At 37.9% G+C, this 24,944-nt stretch overlaps 1 protein-coding gene across 1 annotated transcript in view; it reads left to right on the forward strand.

Annotated features, from left to right (window-relative positions):
- Positions 1-11,476, forward strand: part of LOC114025888 (collagen alpha-1(XV) chain-like) — a 117,143-nt gene extending 105,667 nt beyond the window's left edge. Inside the window, exons 12-17 of the mRNA XM_027839398.1 lie at positions 1,067-1,195; positions 1,597-1,656; positions 4,783-4,842; positions 5,300-5,485; positions 9,397-9,512; positions 10,386-11,476. Coding sequence (XP_027695199.1) covers positions 1,067-1,195; positions 1,597-1,656; positions 4,783-4,842; positions 5,300-5,485; positions 9,397-9,512; positions 10,386-10,599 — 765 coding nt within the window. The 3' untranslated portion in view covers positions 10,600-11,476. The remainder of the gene's footprint in view (positions 1-1,066; positions 1,196-1,596; positions 1,657-4,782; positions 4,843-5,299; positions 5,486-9,396; positions 9,513-10,385) is intronic.
- The last annotated feature ends 13,468 nt before the right edge of the window (positions 11,477-24,944 follow it).

The following is a 24,944-nucleotide window of genomic DNA, read 5'->3' on the forward strand; positions in this document are numbered from 1 at the left end:
CCCCCTTCTACCCTCCCCCCCCAAAAAAAAACCCAGTCCCATCTCTCAAGGAACTTACGTGGGGGTTGGGAATTATCATATACACATGTAGAAATAAATTGATACAAATTATTTTAGGAGAGAAGGAAAAAGCACTACCTACCAAGTGGGAGACTCGGGAAAGAGATCTTGTGATAGATATCAGAATTCCTGCACAGAGTGAAAAGTTATATTATGGGCCCTTCCTTATCTAAGGTTCTCATATACTTTACCTTTCAGTGCAGGCCTTAGGCCAGAAAAAACACTAAATGGCAGGTAACTATAGATAATAGGCCTGGGAAGCAAGACCCCCATAACAACTGACTTTTAATTGCTTCCTCCGGGATATCAACAGTTCCTAGGACTTTGAGAATTAGTATTTAAATACCTTTGGCTCTTTTCCCTATCATAGGCCTTTTTTAGGCTCATATCCCTAAGTATCTTTTTCTTTTTTATATGTCTTTGTGTTTTTCTTCTCTGTTACATTTCCCCGATAATTACACTATTCCTACTAACTTCAACTTTAATGTGTTTAGAAATGTTCAGTAATAACATTGTTCATAGAGCTTAATAACTATATAGTACCTCAATATCTCTGGAGTCAAAATAAAAATCTATTAGAAATTCATGAGATTCTATCAGTGGGAATGACATTAAAGAAAAGGCACTAACCTGCTTTGCTGCTACACCCAAAGGACTATAGGACTTTTCCATTTGACTTGTAGCTGAAATCTTCCACATGTGCTGTCTCCACCATTAGAATGTGAACTCCAACATAGCAATTGCTCAATAAATGCTTGTTTTGGGGCAGATAAGTGGTGCAGTGCATAGAGTTCCAGCCTTGGAGTCAGGAGAACCTGAGTTCAAATCCAGCCTCAGAGACTTGACACTTACTTGCTGTGTGACCCTGGGCAAATCACTTAATCCCAATTGCCTCATCAAAAAAAAATTAAAATAAATTATGATTTAATTCATTCATTGTAATCTCAGATTTTATAGAAGAATGTGGTTATTACTGTTTAACATGTTTTCTTCTAATGTCTTGCAGGTAACAACATTTGGAAATATTGAAAGTATGATGCAAAATGCTCATTTGGTGATAGAAGGCACGCTAATCTATTTAAGTGAAAGTACAGAATTTTTTATACGTGTAAGAAATGGATGGAAAAAATTACAGGTAATTATTTTTATTCTTTCCCTTTTCCTTTCAATGAAATAGTTCCAATGCCTATCATCTAAAATGATGGTCCTGTGAATTTTATTTGTAACCTTTTTAATAGAAAGGTAGCATAGTCTTATGGATAGAGAGTTAGCCTTGAAGTGAAAAGGACCTGGGTTCATGTCCTGCCTCTGACACGTAATAGCTGTGTGATGCAAATGATTTAATATTTTAGCACCCTAGGCAATGCACCAAGGCTGTTCATTGAAAAGAAAGGGCCAATTTGTTAGAAGAATTTTCTAACCTAGAATTTCCGTATGCCAGTGAAATCACCATTCCCCATCCCTGTCGTGTGCACTCATGTGTATGTATAGTTTTCATTTTGTATTTAATTATTTCCTTCATTATTTCTTTTTCAGCTTGGAGAGCTTATTCCTATTCCTGCTGATAGCCCACCGCCTCCTGCATTTTCCAGCAATGTATGTATAAATAGTTGGTGATAATATAGAAATAAACACAGATACAGATATAGATAGATATGCATTGAGTCACCATATTGCAAGTCTTTCTAGTTATATGGTTTAGTTTATGGCTTATTTGATTATGCAGAACATGGTCATGAATATAACTGAAAAAAAGTGAATTAGATGTGCCATGGACAGTTGAGTGTCCATCAAATCACCTACAACTGGAACTCTGGAGAAACAATATTAGAACTGGAAGGACCTAAGAGATCATCTAATCCAATCCCTTCATTTTACAAATAAGGGAGCTGAGATTCAAAAAAGTAAAAATTATTTGCCCAAGGTCATAGAGAGAGTGTGGCAGTAAGGAGCAGAGCCCAAGCTAGGTGGTACAGTGGATAGAGTACCTAACCCGGAAACAGGAAGACTCATCTTCATGAGTTCAAATCTAGCCTCAGACACTGACTAGATATGTGATTCTAGATATGCGATAAGTCACCTAACCCTGCTTGCCTCAGTTTCCCCATCTGTAAAATAAGTTGGTGAAGGAAATGGCAACTACTCTAGAATCTTTGCTAAGAAGACCCCAAATGGGGTCATGAAGAGTTGGGGCATGACTGAAAATGACTGAACAACAACTTCTGACTCCAAATCTAATGGTCCTTCCACTATAACTAGTTACTTGTTTATTTGTTTTGGGGAAGGGCAATATCTGTATTTGTAATTTCATTGGTGTAGAGAGCTTCTGGCATGGAAACCTCACTCTACCAATGAAAAACAGCAACTTGTCTATAATTTAAAGTACTGTTTGGGGCTCTGAAAAATTAAGTTACTTGCCATAGTTACACAGCAAATATATATGTGTGTGTATGTGTGTATGTATATATATACTATATATGTGTATGTATGTATATATACACATATATGTGTATGTGTGTGTGTGTACATACATACATACATATCTCGGAGATAGGGCTTGAATCTAAGTCTTTTTTACTTTAGGGTGGGCCCTTTAACCTCCACACCAGTGCTGCCTCTCATAGCGTTGTCATACTTCACTACACTCCCTCCAAACAGGGGAAGCTTTACATTCTTCTTCATCCTCATGATAACTCATATTTATTTATGTAGTGCTTTGGTTTACAAAATTATTTATATGCATCATTTATTTTCATTGATAGTAAAGCGTTTAATAAACACTTAATAGGTACCAGATACTATGTTAATTGTGAGGAAACAAAGAAAGACAAAAAAAAAGCTTTTTGTGGCCCCCCCAGGAGCTTATAATCTAATAAGGGAGATGATATTCAGATGACTGTACATACAAGATATATAAAGTAAAACTAGAAGATAATCTCAGAGGTCTGAGGGTTAGGGATGGGGGAAGGGAAGGAAGCAGGAGGGAAGAGACCATGAAAAACTTTCTGAAAAAGATACTATTTGAGCTAAATTGTAAAGAGATGGGAGGTGAGGAGGGATAGCATTCCAGGCATGGAGAACAGCTAATGCAGAGGCATGAAGTAAGGATATGAAATTGTGTGTAAGGAGCACCAAGTAACCAGTATAGTTGTATCATAGAGTAGAAGGGTATAAGAATGTGGAAGGGTGTAAAATGAAAGAGTGGACAGATAGGAAGGGACCAGCTTGTGCTGAACAATATTTTTTGTTTGATCCTAAGACTAACAGGGTACTACTGGTGTCTATTGAGTAAAGAGAGATGTCATGGTCCAACCTGTTTTAGAAAAATCACTTTGGCAGCTGGGTAGCAGATAGATTGGAAAGGGAAGAAACATGAAGGAGGAGACCAATCAGAAGGCTATTACAATAGTCCTTATGATAGGTGATGAAGACCTGTACTAGAGTATATGAGTAGAGGAGATATATGAGAGATGCTTGAAAGGTAGAAATGACAAGATTTTGCAACAGATTGCATATGTGGAGGGAGTGTGAGTCAGGGTTGAGGATGACATCAAGTTTGCAGGCCTAGTTGACTGGAAGGATGGTGGTGCCCTTATTAGACTGCAAGTTTCTTGAGGGTATACACACCATGCTTTTTAACTTTCTTTATACTCCACCTCCCCACCAGTAATACAGAAATTAGAAGCAGGGAAGGTTTTTTAAGCCAGTGAATTCTGTTTGGACATGGATTTGAGATGGTTATAAATCTGTCCATCAAGTGTTTAGTGAGCACATACTATGTATCCAACATTATATTATCTTAAAGTTCCACAACCACCCCTGCCCTGTTATTATTGTTTAATATTAATCACAAGTCCAGAGAGCACTATGTCCCAAAGTAACATATACGTTATATGGTCATTCATTTATTTAACAAGTATTTATCAGCTCACATCTGCTACTTTCAGTTCTGGATACTACATTTTAAGGGAGACATTGGCAAACCAGAGCAAATCTGGAGAAGAGAAGCTAGGATTGATAAAGTATTATTCAATTCAATTAAACACAGATTTATTATATGCATACTTATTTGTTGTTGTTAGTCCTTCATTCTCAAAGAGGACTAATGATATCAGAAGAGTGATGTCTTGACTTGCAAGTGAATTGGATTTAAGTGAGGCAGAGCTGTGCAAAGTCATCAGCCTCACTCTCTCCTCCAGAGCCATTGGAGTCCAGTGGAGTCCAAGTCAATTCTTGCCTGGCCTTAATCACTGAATGGGTGTTACCTCAGACAAATTGAGACCTGGGAAAGACCTTAGCTTAAAAAGGCCAAGGTCTTCCACTACATCCAAGACCATTATCAGCTGTCCTGACCTATGTCTTGCCACTGGATTCCAATGCATACTATTATTTAGCACTAGGGGTACAAAGATAAAGACAGTAAGAGCAGTATAATCCAGAACATGAAGCATGTTAATTTTATAGTCATGGGATATGGGTTCAAATCTCAATTCCATCTGTGTGGTCTTTAGACAAGTCATATAACTGTTCTATTAACAACATGGAATGTAGAGCAATCTATCAGATGTAGTCAAGCATTATCTGTTGACAATGAGAATTGGGAAGCAGAGTAAAGGGGAAATGATTGGTGTAAAATTATTTTAAAAATCAATAAAACTTTTCAAAAATATTTAAGATAAAATTATGATATAAAAACATTTATTTCCATCTTTTAAATGACAGGCTCACCACCCTCTACCTCCACCAATCCCTGCTTCAAATACCAATTATGAGAAACCAGCAGTAAGTATGTGTGTTTGAGAATTGTCAACTTAGTATATCCATGACATAGCTTTTTTCCCACTGCCATCTTGAGATAACTCCATTCCCTTTCCAACAATAGAACAAATGCAATGAGCAATTCAGCATGGCTCCCCTTTTACACCTCTGCTAAAACATAAATGAAATCAGTTCAATAGAGTCACCCTTGGTTGTATGCAAATGCCAGGCTTGGCCCTGAAGAGCCTGGAATGAAATAATGGAAATACTGTAAGTCAGAATTGAAATGCTGTGAAGAGGAAGGATTCTGAAAGGAAGTCTAGCTTTAATGAATGTTTCCACAGCCCATACAGTTAGTTCCACGTCTCACAATCAAGAGCAAAAAGTTGACCCGCATTTTTAAAGGAATAAAACATGTGGCTGTCAGTACCAGAGCCCAGCTGTGCATGTTCTAAGCTCAAATTTCTTTTTGGCTTTTCAGCTCCGCCTAGTTGCTTTGAATATGCCATTTTCTGGGGACATTAGAGCCGATTTCCAGTGCTTTCAGCAGGCGCAGGCTGCTGGTTTATTGTCCACTTACAGAGCTTTCTTATCATTCCATTTACAAGATCTGTCCACAATTGTGAGAAAAGCAGACAGCTACAGCCTGCCAATAGTTAACCTTAAGGTAAGGGTGAACTTTTTTTTGTCTATTGTTTTTATAAAATCTTTGCCACTGAACCTCAAAACTGCTGTCCCAGAGAGTTTCTTTTCTTTTCTCTCTTATGTTACCCCCCAACACCCCACTCACTCTGCAGCTAAATCCCAGATTTAATTGGACAATTCAATTCAACATTTAGCGAGCATCTTCTTTGTGCCAGGTTCTGGAAATATGAAGATAGAAAAAAAAATTACAGTCTGTGTCCTCAAGGAGCTTATAATCCATTAGAAGATGGGGAGGGAAAGAATATGACACATACACAAGAATAATGCAAGGTAAAATATGATAAGTACATAAGAGTGCTATCTAGGCAGGGTAAAATAAGAAAAGTCAAGAAGAGAAATCATTTTCCTCAAGGGAATCAGGAAAGATTTTGTAGAGGAGGTGGTACCTGAGTTAGCCCTTGAAAGAAAGATTTGGTATGAGAGGGGATCCAATGCAGGCATGGAGTTTGGACAACACGTACAGACAGAGGTAGAATGATGAAGGACAGAATCAGTGAAGAGCTGAAAGTCCAGTTTGGCTGGCATTTCAGTCAGTCAGCCTTCCTTTAATTTAACTCAGGACAAAGGAATGAATAGAAAGCATAAAAGAGGCCAAAGTAAGTTACAGTGCTTAAGATGGTAGAGTTTATATAAATTTAGAGATGGTCTTTGTTGTTGTTTGACCCTGTCTGAGGAAGTTGGCCAGTCATCTTTCTGGCCCCTTAAACCTCAGTAGGAAAGTGAGTGGGAATTCAGAGCTCTTTGAGCAGTGCAAAATAACTGTTGAAAAAAAAAATCTTTGAAGGGGTAAATTCACACTCCAAGCATGATCACAGACACTCTGACTCCCTTTGGGGGTGGCACACTGAAGTAAAAAAAGGAACAAATGCACAACACCTCCATCCCCTTGAGTTTTTCTGAGGACCAGCCCTAGCCTTGTGACCTGGATGCTACAACCCAGGTGGGTGGAGATGTTTCACAAGAAAGAGGAACACCAGAGAAAAGGCATTTTTTTTTCAAGAGCCTCCCAAAGAAACCAAGAAGCTAGGCAGTAAAGTGTAGTGGGCAGAGCCCTGGACATGGAATCAGAAAGCCTGAGTTCAAATCCCTCTCAAACACTCATTAGCTATCTGAGACCAGGCAAGTCATTTGACCTATTTCAGACTCAATTTCCTCATCCTTTTGTAACTCAGTGTTCAAGCCCATTCGCCTAAGACTCTACTCGTTGGTAAAGAATGACGACTTTGATGCTCTGAGGGGTGGAATTAGTAAGAGGTTGAGAAAGGAGAAATCATAAAGCTTCCAGCTTTGAGAGAGGACACAAAAGATTCCAAATTGTCTAAAGGAAGAGAAAGAATCCTGGAAGCAGCCACCTTAGAGGCAACTTTCATGCAGGGCTGGAATGTAGAGAATCCTTCTCCATCAATTAGAAGAGTCTTATACGAATGGAATTGAGCTCTGAGTTACATTAAAAATAGGGGATTTGGACTCAAAAATCTCTGAGGTCCCTTCTGTTATAAAGATCACCCCAGACTAAATTTTCCAAAGACTGGTGTCTCAAAGACTTTTTATTAAAGAGGTTGAAGTCCATCCTTTTGATTCTCAAGAGAAACCAGCACACCTCCTTGGAAGTGGAGAAATGTGCAAGTAAAGAAGCCAAAGCAAGCTTTATAGTTAGTAATTGCCTAACTCCTCCCTTCTGAATCAGGATTGGTCCTAGTCCTTCTGGGTTACAATCTTCCTTATAGGCCACACCCTTAACATACATTATGTGCCTAGAAGTGTGTTGTCACCCCACCCCCACCCCACCCCCGAAGAGAAGTTAGCCTGTCTGTGCTGATTTCTTATCTACTTATGTGGAAACTTAACTCTTTCATCTCTCACACTTCTTGCTCTAAATCTATGATCTTACGAAAAGCACTTCTCAGTTTTTTTTTGCCAGGAAGTATCTCCCATCCATACTGTATTCCCTTTTCTGGGTTCAATTAGTATAGGGATAAAAGTTGACTCTAAATTGGGTTATATGAGGGTAGAAGAAGCTATTCTCTCACCAAAAAACTGTATGTGGCCCCTCATATAGTTTTTTTAATTTCTAGTTTTATTTTTTAAATCATTTAACAAGAACAATAATCAATTTTAAATTCAAAAGAATAAAAAGTCTTTTTTAAATAGATTAATTTACAACAAAATCTTCTACTTAAAATATTAGCACTTTGTATAGGACCAAGAAGGCCAATAAGCTCCAGTTTAAACAGCAGATTTGCACAATTAATATATTTTCCCCTACATTTGTTGGCACAAAAATATGTAGATTATAGAACTCCTAATAAGACAACCCCCACCTAGGAGTTATGCAAAGAATAACCACAGGAATGACTGGTATCATATTGATTTCAAGCATCTGAATAGCCAAGAGTCCTGGATGGTGAGGGAATGTGGAATATTGGGAAGAATAATAGACTTGGAATTAGGTGTCTCAAGTTCAAGACTCAGCTATAACATTTATTTGCTATGTGACACTGGGCATGTCCCTTAACCTCTATGGGTCTTTGATTTTTCATCTGTAAATTGAGGATAAGAACACAAACTATTTACTTCAAGAAACTGTTGTAAGCAAAGTTCATTGTCAACTTTAAAATTCTATATATTTGGGTTATTATTAAGCAGTGTAGGAAAGGAGTTCAAAACCCATCAAGTTCACATGGAGAGGCGAAGTCCAGGAAATAAGCACAAATAGGGAGGAAGTGGGTGGGTAGGAGAATCCTTTATTCTCTGCCCTGAAGATGTTGTTGTTCTTTGTCCTGAGGACCTTGACATGAAAGTGAATTGAATTTAAGTGAGGAAGGGCTGTGCAGTCACCAGTCTCACTTTCTCCTCCAGAGCCATCTGGATCCTGTGGCAAGATATAGATCAGCAAGACTGGAGATAGTCCCTGATGCAGTAGGAGACCTTGGCCTTTTTAAGCTAAGGTCTTTAACAGGTCTCAGTTTGACTGAGGCAATACCCATTCAGTGATTAAGACTAGGTAAGAAATGAGGCAAAGAATGGCCTCTTTTGCCTAGTCAAAAAAAAAAATCAATATGGAAGGGAAAGACCCTCAGGGTTTGTACCCAAAATAGAAACAGTTTCTATTCACATTCACCCTCAGCCATCAGGGCCCAAACGATGACTAGGTAGGGTTTAGCAATTAGCACAAATTAGAAATTTGTACAAATAAGGAAGAAGTGGTTGGGTAGAAGAATTCTTTACTCTCTTGCCAGAAGATGTACTGTGTGTGAACAGTCAGTGACTAACAAGGTATATATTTTTAATCAGTCAGTCAACAAACATCTATTAAACATTTATTATGTGCCAAGTAGGCAGTTGGAGATACTGTGAGAGACAGATGCACTACGCCTACTCTCAAAAAGGCCACATTCTAAGGAGGTAGACAACATACAAACATTGTATACCTACAAGAGATATTCAAGGTAGAAGAAGGTAATCTCAGAGGGAAAACAATGAGGATGGGAGGGCTGAGGGGAAGGCCCCTTGCAGAAGGTAGGATTTGAGCTGAATCTTGAAGGAAGCCAGAAAAGCGAATAGGCAAAGCTGAGGAGAGAATTCCAGAGTCACTCCGGACTATATCAGAGTAAGAGAGATAAGGCTTCCAGGGAGCGCTAGAAGCCACATCGTGACAGATCAGTGAAAGAAACAGTTTTAGACAAACAGGACCCTCTAGCATCCTTCAAATCTAAATAACTCAAAATCTTATTAGAAACAAATCATAGTTTGATTCTGCATTGTACCTCGAGTACCTTGAGAGCTTCTGAAAATTTATCCAATCCTTATACCATGCTATTAAAACTCACAGTTAAGCTCCAAATGTTAAAATATTGCTTTTGATTTCCGCAGGGAGAAATACTTTTCAATAATTGGGAGTCCATTTTTTCTGGCCATGGAGGTCAATTCAATAACCACGTTCCAATATATTCCTTTGATGGCCGGAATGTTATGACAGACCCATCATGGTAAGTGCTTTTTATACTGAGAAGCCCTAACAAATACATTAAATGCTATTTTATCTGGCATTCAATCAATTGGACAGCTCTATCAGTTAGCACTTTGGAGTTTGTCTGGTACAAGGACAAGTGATGCTGTTAAAGACAATCATAGATTTTGAACTGTAGGGTTGAAAGTCTTCCTCATTTTACAGATGAGGAAACTGAGTCCCAGAAAGATTGAATGGATTACTCAGGATAGTGAATAGCAGAACCAGTATTTGAACCTAAATCCTCAGTTATTAAATTAAATCTCTTATCTGCACCATGCTAAATACTGCAAGATCTCAAAGTAAGTTGATTAAAAGAAAAAAAAATCACCATGTTGGTCCTAATGTAGATTACATTTCATTCGTAAATTTTACTCAAGTGGGTCTATTATTACACTCTTACTGCCATAGATGACAATAACAATTAAAGTGAGAAAAACAAAGAGCACCATGATGTTAAAAATGGCTGAAACATCTTAAAATGAATTGATAATAATGTTTTTTTAAATATTTCGCATTAAATATTTTTAAATAATGATTTCCTTTTTTGTCTAAAACTATTTTCCCTTCATTTAAGGGGGGCAGGCAGCCTTTCTTCTTGGGAAGCCTATATTTGGATTAACAAAATGTAGTATATTCAACATGGTTTTAGTTCTATGTATTTGCTGAAATGCTAATCTTTTGAAAATTGCTAATCCTCATAGAAATCAATTATATATATAGATGTATAGAGTATACATATACATACATATGGATAGTAGAGAATTTAATATAGCTTTGCCTTAGCCTTCAAGATGTCAATTCACTGATAAAGCACCATTTCTAGAAATAACCATACAAAATTCTCCCGTAGGCCTCAGAAGGTAATATGGCATGGCTCCAACACAAATGGAATTCGACTGGTAAGCAACTACTGTGAAGCATGGAGAACAGCAGATATAGCTGTAACAGGAAACGCATCACCACTGAGCACAGGAAAAATCTTGGATCAAAAAACCTATAGTTGTGCTAATAAGCTAATTGTTTTATGTATTGAAAACAGCTTTATGACTGATGTAAGAAAATGATGACCATCTACCCTACTGAAGAAATCTACAATTTTATTACCTAAAAAGTGGACACTGAAATTTGATTTTTAATGATGTATATATTGTGTTTTAATTGCACATTTATTACTAAAGTAACCAAAGAAAACATACCTCAGTACACTCAGTACTAAAAACATAGAAAGAACTCAGATAAAAGACAAAATCTGATTTATACTTTGGTGCTAGGATCTGCAAGGATTCCCCAAGTGGTGTGACAAGAAAACATCCTTGCACATATCAATAATAAGTGTGCAAATCAATGTAGGCCCAGAAATGTGCCCATGCAATAACACAGCTGCTTTCATGCCACTGTCTCCTCAAGAAAGTTGTTTTCACATTGTAACTGTCTCTGCTGAGTGTCAGATGCTCTTCATGTTTTCTTAACAAAATTTTAGCAACATTATCCCATTTTAAGTTATATATGAACCAAATGTTTCATTCCTTATCATGCATCCATCATTTATAATTGCTATTGTTCACAAAGAGGGGGAAAACCCCTAAAAATTAACTAAGTTTTATTCTTAAATGCTATCAGTAAGTGTTCATTTTCTTCAACAGAATTACCGATTTGCCATCATATTTTAGCAGGCTTACTTTTCAAAATAATCGTAGCTTAGTGTGGCATTTGTTCATGTACCATAACCGAACTGACTTGCTGGAAAAGTTGAAATTCCAAAGCATCTTGAATGAGAAATGTGACTATAAATAGATGTTGCCTGCCTCCTTTTAAAAATGATTTTGTGACTTGTATTTGACAACTCTTGAATTGTAATCCTTTTAGCGAAATGAGAATTTCCATGCAAATTACTTTGCTGGTAAACATACATACACATATAGATATATAAAATATTATTTTATTTTTTCATCTGAATTAACATAAAACATTTTTCCAAGATTATCCTATGTTCTCTCCAAATATCATATTTTCATTGTTATGATATGGAAATAAACTTTTGAGGGGTTTTCAAACCACATGGAACTGTGTACTTGGAGAGCACAAGAATCCCAGAGTGCAAAAACTCAAGTAGATAGCTTATCTCCTCCAGGTGCGTATTTCTGCCATCTATGCAGCTCACAACCCATCCATGCCCACCTGTGCTATGTGACTCCTGTCCACATTTTCCCACAGGTTCTGCCTGTGAGAACACCCCAACATACTGAGAGCATTTCTCCCAATATCACAATTATACCAATGGAACACACAGGTTGCCTATCACTTATTCCCTATTTTAACTATGTAACTAGCCCATCATCTTTTTTGATCATGCATTTACTCCAGTTCTTACTGATACTTCCAATTTTGTTACATACTGTACCCACCATACACTGGTAAACATTAGAATTTTTTGGAGTCTTTAGTGTCTCATGACTTTCAGCCATACTGCATTTTTCTAAATCTCTTGGGGTTTCCCCTGCTTAGGACTCACTAAGATGAAAAAGATATCTCTAGTTCTGATGGTTTTCTGCTAAACAAAGATTAGTAGGTGAAGAAATAGAGAACAAGATGAAGGAGGAAGCAAAACTCCTGGAAATTCTACTCAAACTTGTCTTCCCAGAAAATGTCTCTGCAACTGGCCCCACATTCGAAGGCCTCTCAATGCCAGCTTTCTCCACGGGCATTGTTTAGAAAGGTGAAATTATGAAGAATGTTACCTAAGGCTCCCCACATTTCCTCTTTCTACTTCCTTTTCTTTACTTCAGTACTCTCTTCCCTGCCCCCATCCAAACAGTCAGTCAATCAACAAGCTACCCAGTTCACTCAGTCTGCTCAGAATAAAGCATCTGATAGATTAATTCACATAGGGTATTAGTGAGTGATTCTATTATCCATCGTGGTAACATTTTAAACAAGAAACCCTTATTTTTATTAAGCCTCTTCCTACCTCCTTATAGCACTTTAGAGTCTGCAAAATGCTTTATATAAATTATATTACTTAAATCTCACAATAATCCTGTGAAGTAGTTTCTATAGCTATTATTATCATGCCCATTTTACACATGAAAAAACAGAGGCTCAATGATTGCCCATGAACATATGGCTAAAAAGTGTCAGAGACAGGATTTAAACCCACATCTTCCTGATTCCAAGTTCAATACCCTAACCATTATATTGTAATATCTAGTCCATTTCTTAGTACTTTCCTTAAAATTGTTTTTCTTTACCTTGTTTTCCTATTAATCATATCATACACTCTTACTTTCTGCTGAGCTTGACCATTGGAGCGAATTGAATTGTTTTTCAAAGACTCCTTCAAATCCATCTTTTCCATTACTATTTTACTCCTTATATTCTTTCTAGCTCAAGTCCTACTGGCTGATTCCTGTATTTCCACTTCGTCTAGGAGACCGATGTGCCTCTTGTCCATTTCTTTATGCCTTTCTCCAATAATTTCTCTTTGTGTTCTCCTTCACTCAATTGTCTACCTAAAATCAATGAGCAAAGAGTACTGAATTCCTACTATATGCTTAGTACTGTGTTAGGTGTTGCAAGTGACAAAGGGATAGGTGTGTTAGATATTTCATAGATTTGGTCAGTGGTTAGTTATGGACAATAAGAGAAAAAGGACTCAGTGATACTATGATGAAAGCTTATTGTGGAAGTATGTAACCACGTGTCAGGTCCTCTTTTAAAGCCCACTTGCATATATTGAATGTGAGTCAACTAATTGCTCCACTTTCTACATTTCGTCTTTTGGACTCATTCTGGACACTCGAAGCATGTATGTCAATCTCCAACCTCACCTACAACAGATTGATGGGTTTTGCTTTCTAGTACATTGTGCAACCTTCTAGTTTCATGGGCTAGTTTATCACATTCATATTGATTTTTATTGCTATGTTTACTTTTCCTTGTATCAAATCCTTTTATATTCCTTCTTAAACAAACAAACACACACATACACACACACACAAATCAGTCAAGCAAACAACACTAGGTATCTGCAGATTTTATTGCATGGAATCATCTGATCCCAGTCTTTATCCTTCCAATTCCCCTTCCCTTTCCAGACTACAGCCAAATTCCCCCAGTTTTGCTTCAACCCACACCTATTTTCACCTTCTAATCAGCCCTATAATCAGTTTAATTTTTTTCACCTGAAGTCCCCTCTTCACTTTCACCCTCTATCCCTTTTTTCTCTCCTTTTCTATCACATCCCAGTCCTCTGTTTACTTTATTGTATTTCTGTTGCTATTTTTTTTTCTTTTTTAACCATCCCTTTTTTGGCCCAGGGAAAGATGAGGTTCCTTCTTCTTCCCACCCCTCACTTCTATGATTGAATGACCTTTACTTATGGTGCCCAGATTACAAGAAGTACTAGTTTTGTTTTTGAAAACCTAGGCCAGGTCTTGTCTTTTTTTTTTTTTTTACCTTGATGACTCTTAAGTAGGAGTAGAGGGGAACTATGGCCTTTTCTCCCTCTTTCATTATCTAAACACTGTTAATTACCTAGACTTTTTGAATTATTTAAAATTATTTACCTCCAAAAAACCAAGGATCTATTTCCATTTTATTATAGTTATAACTAAAGAGTAGTTGAATAAAGTTATATTTATTATAGTATCTATGAAAATTTTTTTTTGCATGTACTTAATATTCAGGGTAAACACCTTGTGCTAGGAGAGCTCTTAAAGTAGAGTTACACTCTATCAAATCAAATCCTTTCTATGGGCAACAAACAATAAATACACTGGTCTGTACCTTTTGGACAATTATATGTGGCTGAACATATGGTCTCCCATAGAATATCATTTGTGAAAGCCTTCCTAGAGCCAGCTGGTGACATACTGGATCCAGTGCTAGGTCTGTAGTCAGGAAGACCTATGTTCAAATTTGGCCTCAGAAACTTACTAGTTGTGTGACCTTGAGCAAGTAATTTAACCCTGATTGCCTCAAAAAAAAAGTATGCCTTAATGGGGATTAAGATATTATTTGCTAAAGAATGAGTCAAACTCTAAATAATGAAAATAATAAAAATTATATTAAAAGTAATGTCAATAGTACGGCAACATATCAAACTTTATGAGATGCAGCTAAAGCAGTTCTTAGAGGCAAATTTATTTACCTAATTGCTTATAATAGGAGAAAGGGAAGGAAATAAACATTTATATAGTGCTTACTATGTGCCAGGTACTATGCTAGATGCTTTTTACAAATATCTCATTTGATCTTCACAACAACCCTGTAAGATAGGCGTTATTATTATCCTCCTTTTAAAGTTGAAGAAACTGAGGCAAAAAGAGATAAAGTGATTTGTCCAGAGCCACCTAGCTGGTAAGGCTCTGTGGTCATATTTGAACTCAGGACTTTCAGACTCCAGGCCCAGAGCTCTATCTATTGTGCCTCCTAGCTGCCTAACAACAACAATAATAAAGAAAAAAGATTAATGATTTGGGTTTATAATTGAAATATGGAAAATCAAATTAAATGAGATCAAAAGAAGAAATTGATAAATCAAAGGAGAAATGAGAAAAACTAAAAGCAAAAGGAAAACTAAGTAAGAGTTAATTTTTTTGAAAGACCAATGAAAGCAATGAAACATTAGCTTATTTAACTGAAAGACAAAGAGACAGAGATAGAAATGGGTAATAATAATGATGATGATGATGATGATGATAGTTTTTATGTAGCATCCACTATGTGCCAGGCACTATGCAATACACAATACACAATAATTACACAAATATTATCTTGCCTAAGAGAGATGGAGAGAGAAAAAGATGGAGAGACAGACAGAGTAACAGAGAAAAAACTAAAAAAAGAGAGAAAGAGAAAGATTGAGACTGAGATTAAATGAATATAGCATTTGTTAAATGCTTACTTTATATGTACAAAACACTCTGCTAAGTGTTATCTAGGGATAGAAGGAGAAATGATAGTCCATGCTTTCAATGAGTTCACTTTCTAATGGGGAAGATAACACCATGTGGAAGGTTTCAGCTCCAATTCAGATGGAAAAGTTGCATGGTTCTTAGGGTGCAGCAGAAAAGCAAATGTTAATGCTTTTTCTTTAAAGAAAAAGAAAGGAATTTCATATTGGCCATTTACCTTAAATTAGAGAACATGCCTCTAGTTTCAGAAGGAAGGTAGGCCATTCCTTAGTTCTTGGGTGACAAGATAGTAGTTTCCCATTGATCTTTGATCAATCATTACTCAGTCCTCCTTAGAAGCCAGAACCCTTTCAAATTTTTCCTGGAAGGATCCTGTCACACTCTAGGGTCATTTATCTTACGTTCTCCAATTTCCTCTCTCAACAACAGACACAGTTTTACATAACAGGCAGATAGGTTTAGGGTTTTTATTTTATACATGTATATATTTTTTCCAGTTGAAGCTATTTGTGTTTTAAGTTATACAGATGGCACTTACAAAAAAAATGTATAGTATTGCCAATGTGTTTGCAAGTATGGAGTTGGTGCTGCTATAACTAGGTCATCCAATTAAAGATTTTTGGTGTTTTCTCCCCCTACCCCCAGGTTTCTCACTGGCAGCTCAAGCTAAAGAAATGTGATACTTCCTTTTTCTCCTCACCTCTCCCTGACCAAACAATAAAATTAACCTTAGGGGCAACTAGGGTGATGCAGTGGATACAGCACCAGCCCTGGAGTCAGGAGGACCTGAGTTCAAATCCAGCCTCAGACACTTGACACTTAATAGCTGTGTGATCTTGGGCAAGTCACTTAACCCTGATCACCTCACCCCCAAAACAAATTAATCTGGACCCTTTGTGCCTTAAAGCATAGGGGTTTTGTTTACACTTTTATAAAAAGAAATGTTTCTATTTTTTTAAATTACATTTGTGTAACAGAATCAGTTACAAGAAACTAACCCAAATTTCTTCTTCCCATTATTTACAAAAAAGGCTCTAATTTCTTTCTAATACCAGTATGTTCCATAGTAATAACTACTTACAAAGTGTTCATGAAGGAGGAAGTCAGTGTCAGATAATAATTCTTTATGGTATTCCCCTCATTATTGAAGTTTTGGATGACTTTTAAATTCTTCATAGAGAGCTCCTTGGAGTCAGGAACACCTGGGTTCAAATCCTACCTCTGATGCACACTAGCTATGTGGCCATGGGGAATCACTTAACCTCTCCCAGTCCTTGGCAACTCTCTAAGACTGTTAAGTTTCAGATGAATAAACCAATCTGCATTAGTAGGGGGAGTCCCCACTCCAGGAGTTCCCCAGATTCATTATGTATTACAGGTCCTAACCAAAACTAAACTGTTACCATCAACAGCAAAAAGAAAAAGTTAGAATTGTGTCATCCCTTGCTCAAAAATCTTCATTGGGAGGTATCCAATCAATGGCTTCAGCATTGGTTGAAGGCAGTATGTCATCATAGAAGACTATGGAAGTGTTCAATTCATCTCTCCAGGATCATGTCCTTATTACTGGTCAGTGTGGCTCCATCAGCACTCAGTAGTTGAGATGCACCATAAATCTTTGGCCCATCAATAGTCTTCAGTACAAACTCTGTACTCTGACATTCAAGGCACTGAATAATTTGGCTCTGACCTATCTTTCTAGATCTTTCGTACTAAGTCCTTTCACAAACTTGACTACTTGTCATTCACTAATCCCATTTTGACCTTTCCCACTTTGGGGCATATGTACATGTTTTATTCCATGACTTTAATGGGTACTCTTCCTCCTTCTCCAAACTCCCTACTTCAATATGCTGACCATCTGTTAAAATTGTTTCCTTCCAGGCCCAATTTTGGTACTATTTCTTCCATGAAGCCTTCTTTGATTCTCTCCATCTTGACAGGATTGATTATTCTGATTTAACTCTCCTACATACCTAATTTATAGTTTCTTATGTACTTGCCTTTAGTTCTTCTGTTGGGACAAGGAAGAAGTAGCTACTGTCTATAGCCCTAATAGGCCTAAACTTTTCCTGCTCTTATGCTGGTTACTGTCAGCCTCAGGGTAGGAGAGAGACCTCTAGGCTGGGGTTAAGGCTAACCTATTTTATTGTAGGTAAGTGAAGAGGCAAGAAAGGAGAGAGGGGTAGAGTCTGGTGAAACCTCTTTTGTAGCCCATCAGCATAGCTCAGGGCAGAGGTTTGAACGAAAAAGACTGTGATTCAGGTACTGTACATGTTAGGGTGAAAAGAGAGTAATATGAAAGTCCACAGATGATAACAACAAGGATTTGTGCAGGATGGAGTGAAGTTTAGAGGAGCGGTGACTAGTAGGAAATGGTGGCAGAGAGGAAGTGTGAAAGTGGCACTGAGGAGCAAGGAGTATGTATGCCAAGTCTTCTTCCTGGCCCTGTATGTGTATAAGAGAGTGTGAAAGAAGGAGCAGCCAGCCTTGGAGAAGGTGCAAAAGGTTGTGTTGTCTTAAGGAAAAAACTAGGTTTCAGTGTGCACCAGGAGATGGAAGGAATTAGAGAGGAAAAAATCTGGGGTCACAGGATCATAGATTGAGCTAGACAGAACCTTTTAGGTCATCTGGTCTAAATTCCTTGGAGGAAACTGAGGCCCAGAGAGATAAAATAACTTGAACAAGGCCTCAACTGAATGATCAGGACTCAGATCTCTGACTCAAAATATAGTGATTTCTTTTTCCCATTGCAGAATTGATATCCAGAGGGCACAAAGAAAATGGAGATCAGAGGACTGGAGAGAGTTAGTGCAAGGTTTACTAGGGTATTTAGGGAGGACTAGCACCTCTGATGTGAGGGCTTGCCAAGCCCTTTTCAGCTCTCCTCACCCACCTTTGGTGTCTACCTTCATCTGACGTAGGTTCAAGAAGCTGTAGTATGCACAGTGGCTACACCCTGCTAAAATTGTCTAGTAGATTGGCTAAATCAGGTTGAGGGTAACTGACAGATCTCAAATCTGTAGGTGAATTAGGGGGATGTGTACCTCAAGCACATGAGGACTTTCCCCAGCAGAATGAGCAGATGAGAACAATTTATTCCAATGGCCATAATGGTAGCTGAAGCAGGCACTGTGAAGTGATTAGAGCTTGGTCAGACACCAAAGATGCCAAGGTCATGCACTGCATTCTGGGCCATCACCAGTTGTCTTGCTTTTTGTCCTGCCAGTGGATTTCAAAGACCCAGGAAGAGAGAATGAGGCTGAGGACTTCGTGTTAACTTTGCCTCACTAAGATCTAATTCATATGCAAGTCAAGACATCACTCTAGATGTCATTGCTCCCCTTCAAAAATGGACAAACCACAATAACTGGGGAACTGCTCCCCACCCCCACCCATTGCCACAGATCCCAGAAGTTGATTATGGGCTAATCCCAGGAGTCTGAGAGGGGAGTGTGTCCCCAGGCTAGTTTATGCCTGGGAAAATGTTCCTCACCTAGGCAGAAGACCTAGAAGGTGTCCTCTCATGACAGTTTATAAGATTTCCTCCCACCTCCATCCTCAATGATAGCCACAAATCCCTGGAGTTTGGTAGCCTGAGTTCATGAGAGGAATTAAAGAGGGAGTAGGCCTGTTGGGGTGAGGAAGGATCTCCTCTACTATAATATGTAATTGTATGTGATAACAACAGGGACAAACTCCTGGTTACTTCACAATAGTTCCAGCCTCAGCCTAGTGTCTTTCTCCTTGTGTATCAAAAACTCTAAAATGAATGAATGACTAAATGGCTAACTTCACTTCCACCCAAGCCTGGGATAGGTTTTCTGAGGATGATATATATGCACATGTTTCCAGATTGGATGAAAAAATGCTGAGCCATGACACTGATTGAGCGGAGAAAGTACTTATTTCAGTTTGTTTGAGACACACTTTGAGACAGGACCTCTTTGTGGCCCATCAAAAGAGGTTGAGAAAGAGGCAAGGAGTGGACTTTTGAGTGGTAATCTATAGCCATAGACATGTAAGGGAGCTCAACTCTATCCTATTCTTTTGATCTAGCACTTGCGTCTGGAGAAACTCCTAGAACAGACAGACTGTCAAATATAGATATAGAAGTGTGTATATGCATTAGATACTCCTGCTCTGCCACCTGCACTCATATAACTTATGAACAAATGAATGAATAGCACTTAAGCACTTACTATGTGCCAGGCACTGAGCTAAATGGGGATATGTATATATATATATTATATATATATATACATATATATATTATATATATATATACATATATATATATATACAAGAGACAGTTATTCCTGCTCTAAAGGAAATTACATTCTAATGGGCGCGGTAAAACATATAGGGGGATGATGGGTAGGGAAGGGAGTTTCTGTCTGGGGAATGAGAGAGGATGAGTTGATCCAGAGGTAACTGATTCACATGTCCTTTCGAGAAGCAATGACAGCACTGACTTGATTACTGTACCCAGAGCAGGAAGTGGAAGGGGGAGGGGAAGAGTATATATACAGTGTGATAATGCAGGAATATAACTGTGAAGCATGGCTAGAGCTACCTTGATATGGCGACCTCTCAGGCCCAGGGAAATTCCAGAATTCTTCATCTTGGACAAGAGGAACACATCTTAGATGAAGGAAAGTGTGGGGAAGCACTAGAGTTGGCAGCCACTAGCTCATAAAAGCATACTTTCTCCTAAAGGTTTGTTGTATGTTTTATAATATACAGTAAAAGATGGCTTCAGCTCTTCATAATAGTTATTAAAAAATCTTCCCAAAACTGTCTCACATAAAATAACCAGGGATCAGGTACAATAATAGCAGGAGCAACAGCAGCAGCATCAGAGCCTGAAAATATCCTGTATCCCAGGGGTGAAATCAATATTTGAAGGATAGCATTTGAAATGTTATACATCCTCCTTATTAGTTTTGGTGGTAAAACAAAAGAGGACAATACAATAATATAAGGGAATAAGAGGATGAAATAATAGAGCCCAGTTGTGGCATGTAAAGATACTTTCTCTTTCCAAAACCTCTCTTTTGTCATTATAGTGAATCTTTCCCAACCTCTATTAAAATAAAAGGTCAGGAGAAAGGTGTAGGAAGAACACTAAGGGAATGGCATAATTCTTTCAATGTGCATGGAAGTAAGTAAGGAAAATCTTCAGAAATATGGGACTTTGCTAAAGGACAAATATAAATCTATGAGAAGGTTCCCATTAGGACTTCCGAAGAATACCTTTTTTTATCATGTAAGTATTGTTGTTTGTCCTTTGTTCTTGAAGAGGACCATGACATCAGGAAGGTGATGCCATGACTTGCAAGTGAATTGGATTTAAGTGAGGGAGGGTTGTGCAAAGTCGCCAGCCTCACTTTCTCCTCCAGAGCCATCTGGATCCAGTGGAAAGATATAGATCAGGACAACTGGAGATGGCCCCTCATGTAAGCACAGGAAGGCACCTTAGATTCACCTTGTCTAAATTCATTATACAGATGAGGAAAGTTGACTTGACTGACTCAAATCAATTCAGTCCACAAACTTTTATTAAGTGCCTACTATGTACCAGAGTGCTGTGCTAAGCATTGAGGATACAAAGAAATGAAAAAAAGAAAGAAAACCTTGTACCTGCTCACAAGGAGTTCACAGTCTAATGGAAAGACAACATATAAACAACTATGTACAAAGAGGATATAGACTAGAGAAATTAGAGATAATCTCAGAGGGATTTGAGGAAAGACTTCTTACAAAAGTGGGTACTTGAGCTGGGACCTGAAGCCAGGAATACCAGGAGGCAGAGATGAGGGAGAGAGTATTCCAGGCATAGGGGACATAGCCTATTTGCCCCCTATCTCCCCCCCTTCCCCCCAGCAAGGGCAGAGAAATGTTGTGGCTAGTGTGAAGAACAAGGAAGCCAATGTCACTGAGTACACTGATGTGGAGTAAAGTGTAATAAGGGGCAGCTAGGTGGCTCACTGGATAAGAGTGCTACGCTTGGAGTCAGGAAGACCTGAGTTCCAATTCTGCCTCAGATAGCTGTGTGACCTTGGGCAAATCACTTAACACCATTTGCCTAGTTTCCACATCTTTCAAATGAGCTGGAGAACGAAATGGCAAACTACTCCAGTATCTTTGCCAATAAAACTCCAAATGGGGTTTTATATATATCATAGATATAGATATAGATATAGATATTTACATGTTTTCTCCCTAATTAGAATATGAGCTCCTTGAGAGAGGGCAGGGACTATGTTTTTGACATTTTTTGTATCTCCAGTGCTCATCACATTGTCTGGCACATATTCTGTGCTTAATAAATGCTTGACTATTAACTGACTAGGCCCAAGGTAAGTCACAAAGGGTGCTGAGATCTGAATTAAAATCCTCAAGACCAACGATCTTCAAAGTGTGATCTAGGGAGAGGAGTAGATTGGCATGACTTCAAAAGGCATGTGATGAATGGAGGGCATATTGGTTGCTCCCTACCCTTCCGGTAATAGCCAATCATGGGCTTTATCTCCAATACAACCAACCGCAGCTCCAATCTTCACTCTTTATACCCCAATACTTTCCCACTTCACACCCTCCCATCATGCAAGCTCTTGAACTTCTAAGTCAGAAGTCATTCTCTCTGGGCAATTATAAGAAAACTCAGACTTGGGTAGCCATGGCGTTAGCTGGAAAGGTGTAATTGAGAAATTTCCCCTTTTCCCTCCTTACCCTTCCCAAACATACCCACCAAAAGAAAAAAATACTGATAAAAATCCACTGTCAAAACATTTGGAGGCCATTGTCTTAGACTCCAAACATAATACTCTTTCCACTACAATATGCTGCCTTTCCTCTGAGGGGTAGGGTCCTAGAGACTTAGAATATTAGAGATAGAAAGCACCACACAATAGCACAAATGCCTCTATGAAATGAGTCATTGGTTGAAGCCTCTAGAGAAGAGAAACATGTTACATCCTTAAAAAAAAAAAAAGACAAAAAACCCTTTCACCTGTTGGACAGGTGTCCAAATGTTTGAATGAATGAATGAAAAAAGTATTAAGCACTTACTTTGTGCCAGGCATTGTATTAAATATTGAGAATAGAAATACAAAAATGAGATAATCCCTACCCTCGAGGAAGAGATGTTTTGATCTGGGGACTCTAGGAAGGTAATTTGATTCATAAGACAATCAGTTTTCATGCCCAACCTAGAAAGTATTTGAATACTCTACCCAAAGCAAGATGTGGAAAGTAGAGTAGAGGCAGGGTAGGGAAGAAGGCAGTTGTTCTGGTCCTGGTTAGATATAGTGGGCTATAACTGTTTGAAAGTGTTCCTTTATATTGAAATGAAATTTACTTGTCCTCTACTTTGTTTTTAGGTCTAAACTGCAATATAAGTATTAAATCCTTTTTTGCTTGTTCCTTTTGCACATATCTTCCACCTAAGTCGCCTAGGATGAAAAAAAAAAGAAAACCTGATTTCCTTTTGACCTATTTAAGATCTCAACTTATTATAGGGTATAGAGATGGTCTCGTGGAGACTTAATTTATGAACTGTCAGACAACTACTCTGCTGAATGTTGCTGTGAGAAGCTAAAAGATAATCTGTCATTCTATGGGCCTTAGTGACCTCACTAAAAAATACTTTCCATGGAAATTTTTTCTTAACAACAGGAAAATCAGCATAACAATTAAAAAACTGTTCCTTCTTCTTATAATGCATTTAACATTTTCCTCCATTAACATTTTTTAAGTTCCAAGGAAAATATTCTGGAGTTGTTCACGTATCATAAGATATTGACACATCAATTAACTATGTGTCTGTAAGGCAAGTATACATGTGTATTAGAATCAAAGAAAGTGGGCAGCTACATGGTGCAGTGGATAGAGCACCAGCCCTGGAATCAGAAAGACCTGAGTTCAAATTTGTCCTCAGACACTTGTCACTTACTAATCATGTGACCCTGGGCAAGTCACTTAACCCCAATTATCAAAAAAAAAATTTAAAGAAAGTTAGACTGGAAGGAACTTTAGAGCTTGTCCAGTCTAACATCCCCATTTTACAGATGAGGAAATTGAGTCCCAGAGAGGTTGTTTCCTTATCTATAAAATGAGGGGGGCTGGATTAGATTTTCTATTATTTTCTTTTCAGCAATAATATTTTGTGATTTCTAATCACAGAAAAGTTAACAATAGCACAGAGACAGAACCCAAGATTCCTCATTTTCTATTTTACTGTTCTTTTCACTCTATCATTGAACCATGCTGTTTCACAGTGGATTGGTGAATCTTTTCCAATCAGGATAGCTACCTGGGAATAGAGTTTACAGATGGGAGTAGGGGAGTGTGGGGAGAATAAAGCTTGGTCTAAGGAAAGCAGACTTGTGTAAGTCTTGGAGGGGCTAGATGCCTGAGATTTAAAAACCAACATGATGAAAGAAGGGGGGATGGGCAGTTACTGCAGTTCATACCTAGAATCAGCCCCAAAGGGGATTTAAATAGCTATGAAGGGAGAGGGAGAGTAATGGCTTTAATCTTGTTTGAAGGCCAGCCCTGGAGAATGAGGATTATAACTAATAAGAACCGGGCAGGTGGCTCGTGTTGACTGGCAGAAGGGCTATGGTGATTACTCTAAGTTGGGGTATGGGCCAGACCCTGGGGATGGAGATTCTCAGAGCAATGATTTTGAAGCTTAAGAGCCTGGAGAAGGTTGATTTTTTTAAAAAATTTAATCAGGGATTGAATAAAGAAAGGTTGGGGGTTGCAACAATGCATCATACCTGGATTGACCTTTCTTTTTCTCTCAACATTCTTTGTTTTTTTGTTTATCTGTCCTTCAGGTCACTTAATTTCCCACCTATTTCTTTCTCCCCCCTTTTTCCCTTCAACCTCTTTCCTGTTTTCTATTCATTTTCTCATAACTGGATATCCTACATTTTGAAATTTAAAAATATTTTTCAATTTGTTTTATTTCTTTAGGCTCTGCTCTTAGTTTTTTAAGTGGGTGAGTCAAACATTTTGTATTCTTTCTTTCAATAACAGCAAACATAAAATCATTCCTAAATGAAATTGCTTTTTATTTAAAAATGGCTTTCCATTGATTTTTTTTTCCTTTTATGGTGTCTGCTTGATAGGAAAAAAGTATCCTCCACTCCTAAATGTTTCAAATGAGAATAAAGCACTTAGCACAGTATCTGACACATAGTAGGTGCTTAATAAATGCTTGTTTCCTTACCTTCCTCCCAAAGATTTACTTTAGCTGATACTTTAAGTTTTCACCTCTGGCAATAGATGAAATTTGTTATACTTTTATTACCAGCATTAACTAACTCATTTTAAACTATCATTCCTTTAGCCTTTTACATATTTTCTTTAAGGATATACTTGATATGTACGCATTCACACACATATGAGTCTTAAGAATTTCATAGGGATGAGAATATAGGCTTAGGAATAGGTAGTTGTTGATATCCTCCCCCCCTTCCCCC

This window comes from Vombatus ursinus, unplaced genomic scaffold (assembly GCF_900497805.2).
Source record: "Vombatus ursinus unplaced genomic scaffold, bare-nosed wombat genome assembly UNPS02014832.1, whole genome shotgun sequence".
NCBI classification, from domain to species: domain Eukaryota; kingdom Metazoa; phylum Chordata; class Mammalia; order Diprotodontia; family Vombatidae; genus Vombatus; species Vombatus ursinus.